The sequence below is a fragment of the Pygocentrus nattereri genome, chromosome 18 (genome assembly GCF_015220715.1).
Source record: "Pygocentrus nattereri isolate fPygNat1 chromosome 18, fPygNat1.pri, whole genome shotgun sequence".
Classification (NCBI taxonomy): domain Eukaryota; kingdom Metazoa; phylum Chordata; class Actinopteri; order Characiformes; family Serrasalmidae; genus Pygocentrus; species Pygocentrus nattereri.
In genome coordinates, this window is record NC_051228.1 from 19,095,944 (window position 1) to 19,108,742 (window position 12,799).

The 12,799-nt window shown below is 39.2% G+C and overlaps 1 protein-coding gene across 1 annotated transcript; it reads right to left on the reverse strand.

Moving 5' to 3' along the window:
* Positions 1-633: 633 nt before the first annotated feature.
* isl1l (islet1, like) lies at positions 634-10,752 on the reverse strand. Its single transcript, XM_037547648.1, has 6 exons — positions 10,704-10,752; positions 9,374-9,557; positions 5,968-6,173; positions 4,628-4,896; positions 1,057-1,209; positions 634-787 (listed from the first exon to the last, which is right to left on the reverse strand). The coding sequence occupies exons 1-6, from the start codon at positions 10,720-10,722 to the stop codon at positions 665-667; spliced, it is 954 nt and encodes a 317-aa protein (XP_037403545.1). The 5' UTR covers positions 10,723-10,752; the 3' UTR covers positions 634-664.
* Positions 10,753-12,799: the final 2,047 nt, after the last annotated feature.

Here is a 12,799-nt window from a genome sequence, read left to right on the forward strand (position 1 = left end):
TCAGTGGTGCACAGAGTGTCTGTATATCCTACAGACCAAACACAGCAGGCATCTAGATAGCAAAGAGAACACCGGAATTGCGGAATGTGTGAGGTATATGTGTGAAAAACATCATCAAAGAGAGAGGACTTTTTTTTATTTGCCGGTTTTTAAAAAGCCGTCTTTAGCAAGGTTTAAAGAGCAATCACTTCTTATTAAGAAAAAGAACATGACAGGAGCCTCTCCACACATCACAGTCATTAGCTTTAATCAGAGCTCTAAACAATAAACAGTTATTTCTTTGTAACAATAATTTATTAAATAGTTTAGTACTTGGTATGACAGAAATATGAAATAAATACATTCTCACACAATAAATAGCTATTTCAAACAAACTCAATATATACAAATGAAAAAAAACAGATAGAAATGAAAAGCTTAGTTTAACTGAAGAACTAAAGCGTTCAGGAATTTCATAAATAAAATAACACAAATACTGTTACTTGGAACATTCGTACAAAAGTACAAATAAAAAAAGACAATTTTATAATCTAAAAATGTATAATGTTTGCACAGACAAAAACATGTGGACGTAACACTGTGACAACACATGAACTCACTGAATGAGTGGCAGATTTGTATTGACTCCAAAAACATTATGCTTCATTATTATTGCATGATTAGATTATTTTTTAGCCTCTGCTGGGCTGCTGGTGATGCTCCTGGGTGTGTTTGGCAGATCAATGGATATCGGCACGATTTCACTTCCAGCAGAAGAGCAGCTCGTCATCGTCTCTAATACACAATCCTAAAGAACATGAAGAATATTCAGGATCTATGATGAATTATTCAGTAACTACTATGAATTATTCAGTAACTACTATGAATTATTCAGTAACTACTATGAATTATTCAGTAACTATTATGAATTTTTCAGTAACTGCAACAAATCTATAAATTATTTATTATCTACTATGAAATATTCAATAACTACTGTGAAATGGATGCATGAGTTCTGTAGTTATCAGAATGGGGACCTGAACATCTCAGAGGTTAAAGAGTTAATGTGTTACTCACCAGATATTGATCTGGTACATGGTCATGATCGCTGTCAGAATGTAAGGAGAAGTTAGTTAGCAGTTTCCAAGATGGCTCTAAACTCTGGAAATCCAGTGGAGTCATCAGAATGTCCCTGTCCAGACTGTCCGGACTGGCAGCAAACAGGCTGTCCTCCTCCACAGCCTGTTACAAAACAATAATATAATCATATTTATGTATATTTTTATGTTCATTACTATGCCCATTCATTTAATTTTTTTTCACTTTGGGGGCCTTTTTTACCCAATTTTCCTCCAATTTAGTCCTGTCTAGTTTCACCTGTTAGCTAAGTCTCCCTCTATACCATGATGCTACCAAGCAGGGAGGATGAAGGCTAGCATGAGCTTCCTCCCAGACATGTGAAGCTCAACCCCATCTTTACAAGCTGCTGCTAACACCATGTCATTACAGCTCAACACGTTTGAAGAAGGAGAAGGAGAATGCTCACTGCAAATTCTACGACATCAGCCAACAGATGCCAGCAATGACTTGCAATGCACTAAATGATGGGGGAGAGGGAGGACCACCCTACCCACTCAGAGAGATCTTTTTTCTTTTTGCCACAAGTACATTGTGTTGATTTTAGGGTTGGCACATTGTGATGCCTTAGTCTAAAGCAGTGAAGAAACCCTTGTGATTTCAGAGACCTAAATTTCAGAGACCAATTTTTGTTATTTTTCTTCAGTAAAGTCATGCTTATATTTGAACTCTGCAAGTATTACAGTGCTACTCTTGTTTCAATTAAGTTTTGGATTGAAACAAAAGACAATCTTGAAACACCCAGCAGAAAACTGGCCAATCAGATTTTTTTAACTAGGGTATTGAAGTGGATAAGGCTAAGTGAGCTCTCTCATTGGTTAGGACTTCAGTAGGCCTTACCTGTTGTAATAATCATAATTAATAAGAGACAGAAGAGCATGCTTTGATTTACAATGAGACCAATCACTTGAAATGTAACATCACTTTAGGCTTTCTGAAAGTTCTAGATACATCACTGACTGTGAATATGAAAGGCAGTGTAATCAATGGGCTGTTAGAAATGAAAAACAGCGGTGGCAGCTCTACGCCAGAGCTCACTACTGAAAGAGTCATTGTGAAAGGTAAACTATGCTCTGTAGCTACAGTCACATTACCAGTTTGAAGTGACCCAAATCCAATCCCTAATATGACTCAAATCTGATGTTTTCAGGGCTGTGACATGCAAATCCGACCTGAGCTACTTTGGCTATGTTTACAATACAAGCCTCATTTCTCAAATCAGATTTTTTTCTGAAATTTGATCTCTCTGACACAATGGTTCACATTCGTTTAGGTAGGTGATTCAAACCTGTCATTAATGTGAATAAACTGGTGTCCTGAAATGACCAGCATGCACACACCTACTCAGTAATGTCATGCAAATGAATCACGTGCATCATCAGCATACAGACTAACAAGCAGGACGAGACTTCACCGTGGAGATTTTACTCTGAACCTCTCTCAGTTGTTCATTATTAGAATGAGACAAAGGAGAAAATGGTGAGATGTGTTTCTTTTCCATCATTTACAGGCTTTAACTTCTGTTCGGTGCTGCCCCCATGGTAAAGCTGAATGATGGCACACACACAGCACCGATCTGATCATTCACATTAAGGTCGCATGGCCACAAATCGGATACGTATCCGATCTAGGACCCCATATGACAATGACTCAGGTCGGATTTGAAAAGATCAGATTTGCATGTCCATGAAAACATCAGATCACATTAGGGAGTCACGTTGGGACAAAAAATCAGATTTGTGATGCTTCAACCTGGCAACGTGAATGTAGCCTTTTGGATTACAGATTAATGAGAAGCTCAGATCAGAGTTCATGTGCTCTTTCCCCAGGCATGTGCGCCATCATTCAGCATTACCATGGCAGCAGCGCCAACAGACGTTAAAACATGTAAATGGTGGAAAAGCAACACAATTCACTCTATTCGCCTTTGTCTCGCTCTAAAAATGAACGACTGAGGGCTGTTCAGAGTTCATTATCTTCGCAGTGAAGACTCGTTCTGCTCAATCATTTGTTTCCTGATGATGCATGTGATTCATTGATGTGATGTTGCTCAGTAGGACGTGTGCATGCGGTCATTTCAGGATGCTAGTTTGTTTACATTAGTGACAGATTTTAGTCACTTACCTAAATAAGTGTGAACCATCGTGTCAGAGCGATGGGATTTGAGCTAAGAATCGGATTTGAGCTAAGAATCGGATTTGAGCTAAGAGGCTTGTGATGTGAACGTAGCTTATGTCTGCAAGAAGCTTTGGTAATGCTTTATTTTGAGTGGCCCTTCGTAGATGAGCAATAAACTCTTACCAGAGTATCAAAAACATCTGTGAAGTAGCATAATCTGAATACTGAATACGTCTATAGGTTATATGGTACTTAAATTAAGCAAAACCTAGTCTTACCCAAAATCTATCCCTCACTCTGGCCCTAATCCTAACCCTAACTTTAAACTCAACTCAAAATCTAATCCTAACCCTCACCCTGTCCCTAATCCTGATCTTAACCTTAACTAAAACCCAAATCCAGTTAAACTGCAGTTACAGAATGGTTTCAGTGTGTCTATAACAGCTTGTGGAGGATGTTGACGGTCTGTTTTAATCCTGTTACATGTTCAGTTCCTCTTCACATCTGAACTTGGACACCAAATAAAGTAAAAAAACAACTAAATTCATAAACAAATATTCACTGCTTCTACATCATTGAGATATTATTGACATGTTACTGAGAGTCTGTTGAGTGTTTATTTCATCCAAAGAAGTCCACTCAAAATAAGGTGTAAGACGTCTTTTAGAAGCTTCAAATGTCTGTGTGGGCAAAAATCTAATATGTAAATATGAATTGCTGTTAGCCTAGTGCTAACAAACTGCTTAAATTCTACAGGGATGCTAGTAGAGGTTAGCATTATTGCAGATGTGTTTTTACTGAGTTTTGATTCTTATGGCCTAAATTAAAGCCTGAGCTTTAACAGTCTACCATTAGTCTGAAGATGGTATATTATATTCATTTAAATGATAATAGGATTTTTATTCAATGCGGTAATCAAAATGTTTCACATTTTGAAAATGTTAATATTTGGTTTGGTTTAGTTTCATTGTCAATACTTGAAAAATAATAATAATTGTGATGGTGTTGTTTTCATTGTCTATTTCACCTCTGTGTACATAAAATCCTCCTGTTCCTCCTCTGACTGATCCCTGTTGTGGGAAGAAAACCTAGTATCTCCAAAATTAGAACTTACTTTACCTATTTTACTTTTAATGTAAGTCATTGGAACCAGACTTTTGTCCAGGTAATTTTTGGCTGTTTCTTTTGGTCTATTTTTCATTAAATTTACACACAATGTAAAGGACAACAGTCATTTTCATATTATGTCAAAAACAGAAAAATGACCAAATGGAGATATGAGATTTTCATCCAACAACAGAGTTATTATTAATACTACTATGACTATTATACAATGAAACCTAATGCTGATTAGTACATCATTCACTCTAAACTTCTAAAGTCTCTTGCCCACCTGCTGGAGTGGCTGGTGCTGTATCTGTCTGGCTGCTGTGCTTTTCTTTTTATCTTTACAGCGTTTGTTCTGAAACCAGACTCTGATGACCCGTGGACTCAGACCGGTCATCTCCACTAGCTGCTCCTTCAGCATAGCATCCGGTCGCGGGTTCACACTATAGCAGCTCCGCAGCGTATGCAGTTGAGCTTTACTTAGCACGGTCCTTACACGGGTCACTCTGTCTGACCTCTGAGGCCCCAACCAGTGAGGATTAGACTGGACATTGCCTACATATGGGGAGAAAAACAGGTGTGACCAGCAGAGTCCGAACAGAGCAATCTACAGCCATAAATACAATAAATACAGCAATAAATGCATATTTATTTTCCTGGAGATGTTTCTGAGGAGATTAGACTTATAGTAATAGCACTCCTAACAACCACCTGGAAGGTCTGGTAGGCCACCAAAACAGCCCCATCAGATCAACAGCATTTAAAGCTTCCATCTTTGAGAGAGAGGAGAAAATCAAGCTGCTTAAGATCTTAAAACATCCACAGGTGTTCCTGTCCATCCTTCCACTGTGAGAAGACAACTCAGCACTATGGGTCTAGAAGCACTACAGTTACAGATTGTAATCCATCTGTTTCGTACAACATACCTCACAGAGCAGATATTATTTTGCTGGTGGGTCATTCTCAGAACTGCAGTAACACTGACGTGGTGGTGATGTGTTAGTGTGTGTTGTGCTGGTGTGAGTGGACACAGCAGCTGCTGGAGTTTTTAAACACCTCAGTGTCACTGCTGGACTGAGAACCAAAACCATCCAGCCAACAGCGTCCTGTGACCACTGATGAAGGATGACCGACACAAACTGTACAGCGTCAGATGAGCTATCGTCTCTGACTTTACATCTACACGGTTAAACAGTAAGGTCTAATGGAGTGGACAGTGAGTAGACACAGTGTTTAAAACTCCACCAGTGCTGCTGTGTCTGATCCACTCAGACCAGCACAACACACACTAACACATCATCACCACACCAGTGCAGCAATGAGAATGACCCACCACCCAAATAACATCTGCGCTGTGGGGGTCCTCACCAATTAAGAACAGGGTGGCAAAGTCTACAGAGAAATTGATGGACTACAGTCTGTAACTGAGGAACTACAAAGTGCTCCCACACAATCAGTCGAGCTGATAAAATGGACAGTGAGTGTCGAAACAAGGAGGTGTCTTAATAAAGCGGCTGGTAAGTGTAGGAATTGTAGTTATTTAACTAGATGGTGTGAAACACAGAATAGCACTGCCTAACAGACTTTCTACATTGTTGATGCAGTACATTTACAGCTAGTGTATACCTGGCCTTACTCCCCTGCAGTGCTGTGGGTGGGCAGCGCACTGTGGGTTTCCATCCCGCAGGGTGAATCTGTCTCCAGGTACCAGCTGACGATCACAGCCCATACACCGAAAACACTGCACATGATAAATTCCACCATGTGTACGTATCACATAATCATGACTGCTGAATGCACGGAGGCATTTTGGGCACTTGGAGGCGTACAACCTGTAAAAAAAGAAGTTATTTTTTCAGCTATTACTGTTTAAACCTGACTTCAGGTCAAAATACTCATATGTAGTAACTGATCCTACACTACAGATCTACTAATACTAATACCACTAATACAGACGTTATGAAGTAATACAGTTCATACATGCACCTCTTTTGAACGTTGATTGTTGTGATGTCATTTTTACACATATCCACCTATTCAGCCTGCAGCAGCTTAGCCTTGCACAGACTGAGCTTAAATGGATCATGGACTGTTTTTTTAATGCAATACAGGGCAGTCAATCAGAACAGAGCTCATTTACATATACCAATAATCAAAAACAGCCTGTTTAATTCTATGGCATAAAGAAAGGTTGGAAGACGGTCATGTAGAAATTAATTAGGGCTAATAAAGTATGGGCTCTTTTATAACAAAGACAAAGCCAAAAAGGGTTCTTTGGAGCAATGCTGTCGAACATTGGTGATTCTGGTGCTGAAGGGCCAGAGTCTGGCACAGTTTGGTGATTTCTCCACTCTAACCTTCCATCTAAAGGTGGTAATTTATTTATGAGCAGAATTCGGTGGCAAGTCACCAAAGGGCCCACAGTGTTAAATAGATCCCACGGCCAGTTACAGTTTGTTTTTCCATTTGCTGTGCAGCTAAATCAGGTAATACTGAAGAAAAACTGTATGCAACAGTGGCTCGGCAACAGCCAACAGGCTAATAGCTACACCACAGAACAGGCTTGATTTCAGCGCTGTTACTCCAACACGAGTCACTCCACTTTGTGCTCTTAGATATGAGTCTTTGTCCTTATAGGTACTTTTAGCCTGCTAACTACACTAGCGTTAGCTTAGCCCAGCAGAATACAACTCAAAACAGCACAGAACATGTTCAACTTTGGTTCCTGTTGCTCCCGACAACCATCCACAAATAGCAAGCATTTATCAGGCTGATGGCTTGATAAAGTCGGCCCCTGCTGACTGCATGCCACTGCTGGTCTGCCCTTGGACGACTCACTGCCCTGCTTACAAGGTTTAACTACTTTTTAATCTCCTCAAACAGATTTTAAATGGACATAAACTTTTTATGACCAAAAATTAACCAAGACAAGCATTGCAGTCAATTTAGAGAAAAAAGCCTAATATTAAATGATTTTGCAAATCTTGTTGCTGACACTGTGCTTACTAAGAGTACTGTTAACTACGGCTTAATCTGAAATGGTTTACTAGTGTACTAGATACAAATTCAAATATAGGATCCTACACCTAAGTAGTGCATAATATATTCAGTCTGAAAGAGAAGAGCTAACGTTAGCCCAGTAAGCAGGCAGCGGATCCAAACTCCACAGAACAGGTTCAATTTCGTCTTTCTGTCCCTCCAAGAACAGCTACTCAACTTTACTTCTTCAGATTTGAGTCAGTATCATCCAAACTTGAGTCAGCGTAGCTTTTATTAGCCATAATCAAAGCTGTTGTGTGATGAGCAAAGCTGTCAGTATGACAAGCTAACGCTAACCAGCTGCTGTCTTCTTTAGCATTTAACAAGTATTGTTAGTTTGACGTTTTCACATTTTTATTTTTTTAAGTGACCCTTATTGGTCCCACAACGGGGAAATTTCACCTCCGCATTTAACCCATCCATGAAGTGAAACACCACATACACACTAGTGAGCACACACACACTAGGGGTAGTGAGCACACTTGCCCGGAGTGGTGGGCAGCCCAATCCGCAGCGCCCGGGGATTAGGTGTCTTGCTCAAGGACACCTCAGTCATGTGCTGTCAGCTCTGGGGATTGAACCGGCAACCTTCCGGTCACGAGGCCGGTTCCCTAACCTCCAGCCCATGACTGCCCCCCAATTAAGCGATTAATTGAAATTGTAAACTGCTTTCATTTATTTGGTCCAAGAGAACTGAGCTTATTGAATAAATAACACTCTTAAAAAATGGTTCTTCAAGGGTTTTTAGCAAAGAAAATGGTTCTATATAGAATCATTGACACTCAGAATCAGAGAATCTTTTGAATGGTCAAAGGGTTCTTTGCATCATGAAACAGCTTGTCAGGCTGATGAATGTGCTGTAGATGGATCTGTACAGAACCTTTTTGAAAATGGTTCTATGTAAGCATTCTTCTGTTTTTACGATGTCAGGCCTAACAATAGAAGAATCTATTTAGAACCCTTTTCAAAAAGGTTCTATATAGAACCATCTGTAGTACATGCATGCACATTTTCCATCAACTTGAAGAACCATTTCATAATGCAAAGAATCCTTTGACCATTCAAACGGTTCTTTGAGTGTTCATGGTTCTATATAGAGACATTTCTTTGCTAAAGAGCCATTAAATAACCATATTCTTTAAGAATGTACTAAAACCTTTTCAGTTTTAAGGGTGACATAAATCAATGTAAACACAGAAGCAATCAGCATTATGTCACAGTGTAAAGGACTCTTGGTTTAACAGGTGCTCTGATTCCAGATGCATTTGATGGTTTCCTAATGTGATTTAAAGATGTTCTACAGGAAACTAGTGGTCTCTCATAGTAACCCTTAAGCCATTTCTCATTAGAAGATGAAAAACATTAGGTTATAATCCTAGTTAAGAATTCAAGTGGGTTTTTTTTCAGCAGGGAAGGTTTTCCTTAGAACCGTCATAGGGGAACAAATGTCTTTCTTAAGATTGTCTCAAAGAAAGAAAGGAGATCTCAGTTTTGTGTTAACGAAGGATCACTGATTTCTGAACTCTCTCCTGAACCCCTAAGGAGAAAAGAGGAGATTAACATCAATGTTTCACTGCAAGAAGTTCTGGTGCTGAATGAGAAAAGCTTGAGTTCTTCTTCTACATAGACTGCTGAGAGAGTGCTGTGATCTAGAATAGAGCTCTACAAGAAAACAATTAGATCCTACATGCGTTTCTTATGGAAATATTACTCAGCTCAGACTGGGCTCAGATGAGTCAGGCACTAAAGAGTTAATCCATATTTTGATCAAAGTGAGAAAATCTGAGGGTTATTTATTTCTCGAGAGCTGGATATCAGAAACTGGAGAAAATCAACCAGATCTAGGAGAAGTACATGAGGTTAAGAGCAGATCTCAGTCAGAGCAGTTCTTTCCTCTGGGTTGCATTGAAGCCAAGAAGGAAGGTGTTTAGGGATCTTTTTTCAGGGTATACTGATACACCTGGCAAGTTTACTGTTTAATAAGCTGAAGTACCTGCTGTAGTCTTTCTTGCACAGGGTTTTCCCATCTTTGATGAAGCAGGTGCACGACTCATCCAGGTGCTGCTCACATTCCGAACACTTCAGACACGCAGCGTGCCACTCCAGATCCGGGGACACACGCAGGATAAAACGGTCAAGAATCTGATGACCACAGCCAACACAGAGCGAAACCAAGCCTGGAAAGCAGAAATAGATAAACAGAAAGACAGACAGACAGACAGACAGACAGCCTTTAATTTCAGAGGGAAAGTCATCTATTACAGCGGCACAAAGTACAGTAAAGGTTCACAAAATATCAGTTTGATGCTGTGCTGGAAGTATTTTTTCTCTCATTTCTCATTTTTGAAGTAACCTAAAGAACATCATTAAGTTTTACCAATACTTAAAGTGTCCACATACTTTTTATAGCTACTGCACCTGCTGACAGAAGTTGTTAATAGATTTCAACCATTACAATATTATCATGATAAAAAATTACATTCTCATTTTTGTGTTATCACTATGAGTGATATCTTTATTAAAAAATCACTTTCCATTTTAGCTAAGAAGTCTGAAAGTGCTTTACTCAGGGAAGCTAAAACACTACAGATCAAATCAAAAAGTAAAATTAGTGAAATAACAATGTAATTACCATTTATAAAAGTAGAAAGACATTGGCAGATACTAACATGATAAAATGTGTTTTAAAATGGAATTCCACCAATTTTTCTCAATTTCAGAATTGTTCACACTGGTGGTGATAGGAACCAGATGCCCACCTCTAAAAGCCCCTCTCAGAAAGTTACGAATGAATACACTGCTTGGAGTCTGAGACACTGATTTATGACAGTTTTGATAAGATTTTGTCCGAAAACGTATTATTGAAAATCTAGTCGTGGTGGAGGGATACATCCAGTGTGTTATTAGGCAAAATACTCCCCAAAGAAAACTTATTTTTTCAAATTTTCCACTATTTTCCCATCATCAACATTCCATATAAAACTCAGAAGACTCGTGTAGGTTCACTGGTGGTTTTGGATAATAAATAAAATGTCTATGTTTGTGTTGTAGTCATGGTGACCCCTGGTTCCTATCACCACCACTGTAAATAAAAATCTGCGCCTGTAAATTTTTCTAGAACAGGGCATTCCACACAGATCACTCTGAATAACGTTGTTTGCATTTCAATGAAAGAAAAATTGGTTGAGTTCACAAAATGTGTTTATGTGTTCTTAATAGGAAGTAAATAAACAGACTACACATCAATTCTGAGAATTTAACACCTCAAAAAAACACCTTTTTCTTTAACTATATAGAATTTGTAGTAATTGAAAAACACTTACGTTTCTGTGGATCTTCCATGGCTTCACCTTCAGCTCCGGCTGTAAATGAACTCAGTTCAGAACAGTGCGCTTTAATCTCCACCACTTGGCCACTCACGGAGCTCTTTCAGCGCCGCGGCCTTTTCTATTGATGTGATGTGGAGGTCCAGTATTGTCCTCCCTCAGAGGAATCTGATTGGCTGCGCTTGATCAGCTCCTTTAGAGACCTGGCAGGTGCAGTTGTATAAGCTCCTCCCACCTTTCAGTTTGGCAGTGCCTCTGGCTCTTCAGGTGGGACAGAGCTTGTGACATCCCTGCCTTCTACAGAATACTGTACTGTACACAGAGACCACCACCTTCAGCCATCAAGTATGTTATTTATTTTTCAGCATCAGGAAAAAATGGAGGCATATTTGACAGAAAATGACACAGATTGTGAAAAAGTATTTGCCCCTTAGCTACTAAATCAACCATTAAAACAAATGCAATTGACTACTGGGTTCAGTTTCACTGCCACACCCAGGCATGATTTCTGCCAGACCTGTTGAATCTAAACATCACTTAAATAGAACCTGTCTGGCAATCTGAAGCAGGCAAGAAGGTCACAAAAAGCAACACATGATGACATGTTTTAAAGATATTTAAACAAATTGTTCTTGTTACTGTGCCTTCAAAGAGGAATTCCACCAATTTCTCAAACATTTATTCATAATTGAGTCGCTAAGATGTAAACAGAGTCGTTCAGAGTGGTTTGGTGTGAAATGCTCTGTTTTAGAGAAACTTACAGATTCAGAATTGTGCACAGTGGTGGTGATAGAACTAGACGTCCACCTCTAAAAGCTGATGAAATGGTTGATGAAATAACATGAAATGGTTATGAATGCACTGCCTGATGCCTGAGACTGTTTTACGATTGTTTTTATGACTGACAACAAGCTTTTGGTACAACACATTTTTAATGTGTTTTAAAGTGGTCGGTAGTCATGGCGACCCCTGTTTCCTATCACGACCACTGTAAAGACATCAGAACCATTTCACACCAAACCACTCTGAATGACCCTGTTTACACCTCACACACTAAATTATGGAGCAATATTGGAAATGTGGAATTCCTCTTCATGGTTGAAATATGTAAATGAGCTTTGTTCTGACTGTCTGTCCTGTATTGTGTCTCATTCAAAAAGCTTGAATGGGTGGGGCTAAACTGCTGCAGGTTGAATAGGCTGATATTTGCAAATGTAACATGACAAAAGTCAAGCCTAGCTTAATTAAAATGAACTGTACAAGCCACAGAATTAACATGTTAACAGTGTTTACATACAATATCAGACAATTTAAAACAGCGAGTGAAATACAGTTTTCCAAGATATGAGCCCTTTTAGTTCCAGGAACCAGTTGGTTTAGATGGATGTGTTCTGCTGATAGACAGTCTATGGTTCTGCCACATATAAGCACAATCTGAAGTTGCTGTGTATTTGACATTTAGTGCACTACACTAAGACCAGATACTTTTATCTCATGCCATGTGTAATTCAGTGCGCCATGCATGGAATAAGGAGGAATTTCAGATTAGGCCACCCATCAAATTACTCACTTGAACATAAACTGCAGGTGTAAAGCAACTTTGAGATACACCTACCGCTGACCCGGTCGCCTTATCAGTCGAGTTTAAATGAAGGTAAACAGTAATCCAGAGCAAACTCACCGCACCTGAGAAAAAACTCTCCTCACTATTGTTTAGTAGGTGCACAGGGCAGAACAGTACACACTCAAAAAAAGACAGGTCTTTAAGGGTTCTTTAGTAAAAACAACAATTCTATATGGAACCATGAACACTCAAAGAACTTCCGAATGCTTAAAGGGTTCTTTGCATGGTGAAATAGTTCTCCAGCTTGTTGGAGAATGTGCTGTACATGGTTCTTTATAGCACCTTTTTGAAAAGTGTTCTTTATAGTACTGAAAAGGGTTCTGCTATTATTACGGTGTCAAGTTTGTAACAATAGCAGAATCCTTTTTGGTGCTATATAGAACCATATACAACACATTCCCCATCAGTCTGAAGAACCATTTCAACATGCAAAGAAGCATTTAAGCTTGCAAATAGTTCTTTGATTATC

Excerpts from the sequence above, each read along its gene's own strand:
- isl1l (XM_037547648.1), bottom strand. Across the intron at positions 6,174-9,373 it reads TGCAAGAAAGACTACAGCAG|GTTGTACGCCTCCAAGTGCC; the intron begins GTACTTCAGCTT and ends CTTTTTTTACAG. Across the intron at positions 4,897-5,967 it reads CTGCAGGGGAGTAAGGCCAG|GCAATGTCCAGTCTAATCCT; the intron begins GTATACACTAGC and ends CCCCATATGTAG.